We start from the raw sequence: 9,202 nt of genomic DNA, 5'->3' as shown, positions 1-9,202 counted from the left end.
GCTGTGATTAGCTCGCTCTTAATATGAAAAGAAAAATGCTTTCACCAATGTCTTACAAATGCAATTATGCCATCTAGTGGCAGAGAAGTGACCTCAATACAAATCAATATCACACTTTTTTTACAGTACAGTACATCTTTTTAATTTTAACTAAATTTTATGAATTATTATTAAATTACTGTATCAATGACTAAAACATGCAGCCATAATTCTTAGTTTAACATTTTTCCACTTCTTTGTTAACAACAGTATGAAAACTTTGGGAAAAAATATTTCATTGTACATTTTATTATACAGATATAAAATTAGCAAATAATCGTGAGTGAACTATTGAAGTCATGCGATTAATTATGATTAAAAAATGTAATTGCCTGAAACCCCTAATATATAAGTATATATTTACTAGGGGTGTGCCAACAAATCGATTCTCATAAGAATGGCGAATCTCATTTAGTACGATTCAGAATCGATTTTAAATGTCCCAAAATCTATTTTATTTAAATTATTTTATACTGTCTTCCCTTTGTTTGTTTGTGCCTTTATTGGGAGCGCTGTTCATGTCGTACCTGATTTGGCCACTTAGGGGCAGTGAGGTTCCACTCGGTCTGATACACTGTTAAGTTGTAGCCACATTAGAGAGTAGAAGGAAAAAGTCACAATCAAGTTATTCCAATAAAAGTTTTTTTTTTTTTTCAACGTTCTTTTGAGTGATAAAAGTGGCGCGAGTAGCGCGCTAATTAGCATTAGCGGGTCAGACTGGAGTAAATTTTACGATTCCTTGAACATCTATAAATTGTAGCAAAAATCATTGTCAATCAAATCATTTTGAATCAAAAAGCCTTCTTAATCGGAAATCGATTCAGAATCGAATCGCACACCCAAAAATTGGAATCGAATCGAATCGTGGGACAAGATTCCTACCCCTAATATTTACCTTACAAACGTTGGATCACGTCAACGGACCAAACTATTCCCAATTAGATAGTGTTTTGACGCCAAGTTGTGGAAGTATTGCTTTTTCTTCTTAGAAAATATTAGTGATAAAATGTATATCATTTTAAATGACAGGTATACTGATAACCTTGTAACCCATTTCATGGTATCGTTAACTCATCAGAATGGGTGGTTTTTCAAATCTTGTCCGAACGTGCTGGGTCAAATCCTCAACCCAAGGCACTGGGTATAAAGAACCGAGCATCGACTCGGTCCCTTTTGGACCCAGTGCTGAGTTTCACCCAATTTGGGTTACCTTGAACCCAGCAGTGTTGCGTGTATGTCAAAGTAACAACAAATCCATTATGCAATGCGGCGGAAACATCACGACATCGTTTTAGTCCGTCATCCCGTCCGGAAAATCGAGCACCAGCATCGCTCGCGTCTCCCTAAAAAACAGCCAGCTGCCCACCCGCCGGACCCTCACTCGTTCCCAAAACACAGAGAAACTCATTACGGGCGAGGATTACATCGATCGCTGTGAGGCGGAGATGATGCCCGCTGGAGAGGCTGCATGCCTGCCTGGCCCAGCCAATTTGTGCCAACAATGGAGCTCATCTGTGTGTGCGTGTGTGTGAAGTGTGTGTGTTACACAAGAGCTTCACACACGCGCACTCAAACTATTACGACTCATAATCAGAAGAGGCGTTCCATAATGTGTCCATAAGGGGGATGTTATCATTTTTTAAATAAACGCACACACACACACACTCATAGAGTGGGCTTTGCCTCCTGCCGTTGCCATGGAAACGGGAGAGTAAACACACTGAAATGGGCTTGTTTCTCAGCCACACGCTCACACAGACGCACACAGACGCACACACGTCCACACATCAGGCCTATCTTTATTTCCCAGCAGGCTTGATGTTGTTGAGGAGTGATGATCGTCAGCTCTTCAAGGTGTAGCCTATCTGCAAGTTTGGGATTGATGCTAGAAGCGGCGGGGTGGGGGGGTTGACTTAGGGAGGGTGGGGCGCTAATAAAGGATTAAGCATCAAAGCAGAGAGCGCAGCAGCAGTCGAGCTTTCCATAAATTAGGTTTCTTTTTTTTTGGTCTGCATTGCCTTGTCCTTATTGTTGTGTTTAAACGTGGTCAGTGCACGCATGTCAAATTGAGTCCCTGCTGAGGTGCGATAACGACTCCTTTTATGATTTGCTCGGGATTAGCATTAGGGACACTTGTCGTGGGATGTGGTCATATTTTATGATTAAGAGTTGTTTGAATTCATTTAGCACTTCAAAAGGTATAAATCTGATGTTTTCCATGCAGAGGAGTTGTCATCAAATTTGAATATGGCCACCCCAGAATTGTTCGTATTATTGAACAATATATATTTTAAGATGTATGATAACATTTATTTGACTCTTCAAGGTAGTTTTACAATGTCGATCATTCGAATTGCAAATGTATAGTGTTTTCTTTTACATTTTATTTTGAAGCTTGTTTTTTGTTTTGACCTTTAGAGGGGCGGGTGCTCAAAGCAAAAAAAAAAAAAAAGGGGGCACATGATATCCACTAGGGGTGTTAAAAGAAATCAATTCGGCAATATATCGTGATATTACAGTGCACAATTCTCGAATCGATTCAATATGCGGCTGAATTGATTTTTAAACATCAATTTTTTATGGGAATATTCCAGAAAATGTCTTACTTAGGGTTAGGATTCACACATTAAACATGAAAGAATGTTATATTAATGGAACATTAAGCCTTAATATTTGATGTCAGTGCTGTTCAAACATGAAACAGACTGCAACCTGTTGGCTTATAAGCCTGAAGTTTCAGATAAATACATTTTCATACAAATCTTACATTGTACATGTACAAGTTTACTTAAGAAAAAATAGCAATAACCAATTCATAGATTCGTATCGAAATAATGGCTAAACAATAAATCAGACATAATGAAACTGTTGTTTGTCTGCAATGCCAATCACCACGAAAACGTTTTGACATTTGTGTATGAAGAATCATTTATGAACAACAAATTTATATAAAAACAAATATGCAAAATGTACATGAAATGTACATTTTAAATAACAAAACTAGGATTTTCCTATATATATATAAAAAAAAAAAGTCTTACTTTACATTTAGCTTGATTCAGGTAAGAGCAAATGTCTTTTATTATTTTTCTGCAGGTGTAGATGCTAATATTTCATTATTGGGACTGTACCCAACAATTACTGTAACTGCCACATCTCAGCAAGCTACACTGTTTGTTTTTGATAAAACGCCGTGATTGTTGTTGTTTTTTCTTCTTCTTCTTCTTTTTTGGTTCTTCATTGTCCCCCTAATTTATGAACACACTTCTGTCTACCTGTTTCTTATTATGTCCTTACTCTGACCGCAAACTCCCAAAACGAGCTCTTAGTTCAAATAAAAACAAAGATCATGTAGCAATTTCCACTTATATTTTGAAGTATATTTCAATTTAGCTATCATCGAGTACACGCTACAAGTTGGAGTCTTCAGGAAGATTTTATTACAATTCTGAGTGAGAGTTGCAAATCCCGACATATTCTGTGTACCTTAAACGCATCAGTAGTTGGAGCAGAAGCTCCATGTCCCGTCCTGATGGAAGAGGAACGTTAGTTTTATCGGAATTTTTTGCCGCGGCGAAAGTGGATGGGAAGGATCGTGTTTTTTATAAAACTGAGGCGGACATCTTCCCTATCTCAGAACCAACTGCGCCCAAATGTCCGACTTCATCGTAGTTGCGAGGCTGATTACAACTTGTGTCACTACATTTCAATTGAAGCTAGGCTAGCACGCAGCATGCTCTGTGATCATGTCGACAAGATCTATCAAATAAAGGCATTCGTTTTGCTTGAGTTTTCTGCATTCTATGACCTTGGCTTTTGTTTTCTGTGAGTGACACTACGTAAATACAAACAGAGAGACCAACTTACCGACCGCAGGTGTAGTGGCGAGCGACCTGGCAGAAAGAGTATGACGTCATCCAAGGATAACGAAATAATAGTTTTATGTCAATTGTGTTGCTGAATTTTTGTTTTGAAAGGCAACAAAACTACTTTCACAAACTCTTAAAAATATATATATAAAATAGATAAATAAATGAATGGACAAAGGGGCACTTTGGGCATCAGTGCCAATTGGGTATGTGCCCCGGCACCCATGCCTGGTCTGCACGTGCCTGGTCAAGATCGTAACCGCTCCATTGAAATTCATTGTAAAATCGATTCACAAAACGTTTGTCAGCTTCAATCATATTCTTTCTTTCCATTACCACAACAAAAAACAAAGTGGATATCATTATCATCAGCTATTCATCCCCAAAATCGGCGAGTGCTTCCCCATTTTCAGCCATTTCTTTATGACGCGATGCCTCGTAAGAATACACGACTGACAAAGACCATCTTTACTAAGCCTGCTTCAGTCCATGTATTTTTACGAATCTCTGCCTCATTCATAACTCAAAACTGTTGCAAGAAAAAAAAACGTGATCAATATCCAGGTACATTAATTAAAAATGGGAATTATTTTGCAGGATTACAATTGCCACGTTGACAGAGAGAGAGACGTCGTTGTGGTTTACGTCAGGGTCCTTATTTGTCCGACTTCGAAACTCGGATTGAGTTCAAAGGGGCGTTCATGTGCACACTTCCTGGTTTGAAGTTGGTTAAATCCAACATCCCACCTTCCTCGAATGCAGAAAAAATGCCTTACATTTAGCTACCTTTGCTGATTGGCCGAGAGAAGTCACATGATTCTATGTTATTATCTTGTGACAATCCGTTTTTGATTTATGTGATACTCACTAGGGGTGTGCCAAAAAATCGATTCTCATAAGAATTGCGAGTCTCATTTAGTACGATTCAGAATCGATTTTAAATGTCCCAAAATAAAAACATTTTAAATTATTTTATACTGTCCTGCCTTTGTCTGTGTGTGCCTTTATTTGGAGCGCTGTCCATGTTGTACCCGATTTGGCCACTTAGGGGCAGTATGGTTCCACGCGGTCTAATACACTGTTAATTGTAGCCACATTAGAGAGTAGAAGGAAAAAGTCACGATCAAGTTATTCCAATAATAGTTGTTTTTTTGCAATGTGGAGACGTTCTTTTGAGTGATAAAAGTGCCGCGAGTAGCGTGCTAATTAGCATTAGCGAGTCAGACTGGACTAGATCATTACGATTCCTTGAAAATCTATAAATTGAAGCAAAAATCATTGTCAATCAAATCATTTTGAATCAAAAATTGTTCATAATCGGAAATCGATTCCGAATGGAATCGCATACCCAAAAATCTAAATCGAATCGTGAGACATTCAAAGATTCCCACCCCTGATACTCACCTCTTATGCCCTGTCTTTATAAAAGTGCTTGCAGACAGCACCCAAAACCTGACGTCATCTCTAAACTGGGGAAAGAAAAAGGAAAAAGCGTGGGAAAGTTGTTAACCTACTCCAACTTTTATTTGTCCTGGATTCGTAATCGGCTCTTTGCACAAATCCACTACTTCCTGAACTCAATACCTCTCCTTCATTTCCTGTCTTTCATGATAGGACAAACTGATTAATCCAGGTGTGCCTGACCTCAGTAACCACGACCACAATGGCCAGACACACCTGGATTAATTAATTTGTCCAATTATGAAAGATAGGAAACAAAAGATTGGTACATGTTAAATTCAGGGAGTAATTGACTTTTAGTCGATACTTTTGACCAGAGTGACCACACAAATTGACTTTCCTCCCATGTGTTTCTCCTCTCTCCTCTGGTCCACTTGGATGACTGATGAGGATGAATCGCTTTTTAATTTCACTCGTTTGCCAGCGACGACACAAAACAAACATCCGTTAGATGAGGGAGTAATTTGTTTCAAAGTAGGGCTTTAATCCTAGATCCAGGTTTTAACTAAAGATGATTTGGATTCCAAACCAGGATTAGGGATTAAAATACGGTTTCAAGGCTGGATTCGGGGTTCAACGGACACAGTCACGTTTTGGTTTCAAAGTAGGGTTATAAATTCGGGTTTAAACAAAGCTTATGGGTTCAAAAATAAGGTTACAATACCTTTTTTTTTTTTCAAATTAGTGGTTCAAAACAGGATTTGAGTTTTTAAGTAGGATTTTAAATCAGGGTTAAAGTTTCAAAGTAAGGTTTCAAATTAACAGTTGAAGCCAAAATGTGTGTTTTGAAACCGGTTGGAGTTGAAAGCCTCTTGGTTTAAAGTTATGTTTGGTGTTTTAAGGGAGGATTTTAAGCCTGGGTTCATGTAGCAAAATTGGGTTGAATCACGTCAGGGGTTTAGTTTAAAAGCAGGTTTTTGTTGTTGTTGTTTTTTTAAAAACAAGGGTCAGTGTTTCAAGTCAGTGTTTGGGGTTTATTGCATGGTTGTGTCGTTTTGGAGCTTCAGACATTGTAAAGCTTATCAAAATTGATATAAATTAGGGTTAAAATTAGGGCTCCAAAGCAGGTGTTTTAAAGTGGGGTTTCAAATAAAATCTGTTTCAAAGTAAGGTTTGACGGGTGGGATATGATTTCAAACAAACGTTTACAAGGTATGATTTTGTCAGGGTTAGAGTGCCAAGGATGTGTTAGGGTTTCAAGCTAAAGAGGAATATGACAGGTGAGTTACGCCACCTACTGGAAAGATATGAGCATTACAGTCTATTTTACCTCACAACATTCAAGCGACTGTTAACTGTTTCTAATTTCAAAAGATATTACCAAAGGAAACCAAATCTCAGAGAACATATATATCTTTTTATTCATCATTTCATATAAAAAAGGACAACACCTTTGCCTAAATTGGGACTTCCGGTCATATTCACAAAGCCTGATTAATGGCGGGAAGAGGCTTGTAACACGCGCACACAAAAATCCAAACACACGGCACACAAGGCATGATTGCGTAACACTTTGATTGACGGCTCACAACGTAACTGCAGTAGAGCAAACAGCCAACAGAGGGCGGACGACCTCTTCCAAGTCCCTACATCCTGGACTCTTCACCTCCCTCCTCTGCTTCCCTCGCTTGATCCCTTCTTTACCTCCACTACTCTGCCTCCTTTTTTAACCCCCTCACTTCCCCTCACCCCAACCCTTCCGCCACCATTCACTCCACTTAACTCTTTTCTCTACTCTGATTGGTTCCAGACGTGCCACTGGGCTCTTCTTGCCGACTCAACATTCCACAGCTGGAGACAGCGCGCACGCGCACACACACAGACACACACACACACACACCTTCTCGTCCTCCCCCTTCCTCCATCTAGTCCAAATGTATGCAGCAGCACACAAAAAAGCATTCCTGCAGGCGGGGGGAAGACGGGGAAATGATCCTAAATCTGCTTTTGGGGGGTAAAAACAACACTGGTATTTACATTGGTGTCGGGAGGGGGAACACGGTTGTAAGCGAACGTCCCAAAACAAACAAACACACGCACACACACAAAAGAAAAGAAGCGGGAAAGTCTCCAAATATCTTGAAGCAAAAAAAAAAAAGAAAAAAGAAAAGAAAGAAAGAAAGCCACGAAGACAGAGAAGGGAAAAATGACAAATTAGAGTCATTAGGTTTCCAAGTTGGGTTTCAAATGTGTGGGTTAGGGTTCAAAGTAAGGTTTAGCTTTCAAATGAGGGTTTAAGGACTGGGTTAGGGTTTCAAGCCACAGTTTTAAGAATTTTAAGTTGGGAAGAAAATAAGGAAAGCATCCAAAACCTTTGTGTGTGGAAGAAACAACAGTGTTGTCTTCAATGTCGGGGGTGGGGCTAAGGAGGGTGGGGGAGGTTGTTGGCAAATGTCCCAAAAGAAACCCCCAAAGAAGCATGAAAGTCTTGAAATCTGTTACCTAAGCCACATAGAAAGAGAAGAAAACATAAATAGCCGTGACGAAGTGTGGGCCGGGGGCGCTCTGTAAAAAGAGGAAAATTTGCTGACTCAGCTCCAGGTGGGGGCACGGGGGTTTGGCCAAAACACACAGCGCTGCAACACTTGGAAGCAAAGAAAAGTGCAAGAACCGAGCAGGAGGTCACGTCACTGGAAATGTGGACTACTCCTCCTTCTTCTCCTCCTCCTTCTTTGGATGCTGACGTGTCCAACGGGAAGGAGGCGGGATCAGGATGATGACATCACGGTTGCGGTTGACTTGACTTGTCTTGGTTTGAAGCGAGAAGAAAAGGGGAATTTGGCAGCCTCCTCGGCTTGAAAAGCGCCCGTGTCATTTATTTCTGGACTTAAAGGGGACATATTACGGGAAATCGTTCTTGTGTACAAATAGTTTACAGCCATGACATTAAACAACCAAGTAACTCTTTCATAGTCTTCCTATTTCTTAAAATGTGAGCAAGGCATTGTAATTTACATAATCCCGCCCCCTTGCACCGAGCGTTTCCGCCCATGACTTGCTATCGAGGCTGGGCGAATATTTGACATTTTTGAGTGGCGGCCCGGAAGCACCACGTGCAGATTAACAAAGTGACCGACTCAGGGGCCGCATTAATTGGTCGGCTCGCTGATGAAGTGCTGCCCCCACAAATGAAAATACAATTGAATCATTATGGGTGCTCGCTTTTCTTGTTGTTGTAGCTGCTCGCCTTGTCTCAGTACCCTAGGTTTGTCTCAGTAACAAAAGGCTACTTGGGGGTGGGGGAGGGGGGGTCGGCTCATTTGCATGACAAAGAAGGCTGATTTAATTTGTCCTGTAAAAAGTGTGCTGTAATTGTTAATCCTTTGTGTATAATGACAAAAGCATGTCACAGACACACTTGGGAACAGTTTGAAATTGTGGGCCATGAAGAATGCATAATATGTCGCCTTTAAATTGAGATGCTGCTGCGCTCTACACAGCCTTTCACTTTTTTAGGGGATTCTTTTTCTCGGGATGATTGTTTGGCTCGACAAAATCAAGGTTCCGCTGCAGTCTGGTCCAGTTTCAAGTGTGGCGGGACTACTCGGGCTGCTCGTTAAGCTCCATGTCCGACACCAGGATGTTCTTCTCCACCTGCTCGCCGTGGCCCGAGTGCGTGCGGCTGTAGCGGGCGCCGTCGTAGGAGCCGCGCGCACCCACGCCGCCCCGCCGCCGGTACAGGTAGATGACGCCCACGATGAGAACCACCAGCACCACGCCCGTCACCAGGACCACGATCAGCGTGGGCAGGTGGTCACTGCTCAGCAACTCGGTGGACGACTCTATGACTGCGCAACGGAAATGCACGCGATTAAAAGATTTTAAAGCCAATT

The 9,202-nt window shown here is 40.9% G+C and overlaps 1 protein-coding gene across 1 annotated transcript in view; it reads right to left on the bottom strand.

The window, feature by feature from the left end:
• Window positions 1-6,704: 6,704 nt before the first annotated feature.
• mrc2 (mannose receptor, C-type 2) overlaps window positions 6,705-9,202 on the bottom strand; it is a 33,622-nt gene continuing 31,124 nt past the window's right edge. The window contains exon 28 of the mRNA XM_086060260.1: window positions 6,705-9,157. Within this exon, the coding sequence (XP_085916386.1) occupies window positions 8,910-9,157 (248 nt within the window). The 3' untranslated portion in view covers window positions 6,705-8,909. The remainder of the gene's footprint in view (window positions 9,158-9,202) is intronic.

Source organism: Leptonotus elevatus, chromosome 1, assembly GCF_054856555.1.
Source record: "Leptonotus elevatus isolate MCC_2025b chromosome 1, RoL_Lele_1.0, whole genome shotgun sequence".
In the NCBI taxonomy this organism is placed as follows: Eukaryota; Metazoa; Chordata; class Actinopteri; order Syngnathiformes; family Syngnathidae; genus Leptonotus; species Leptonotus elevatus.
This window is presented reverse-complemented; position numbering and strand designations above follow the sequence as displayed.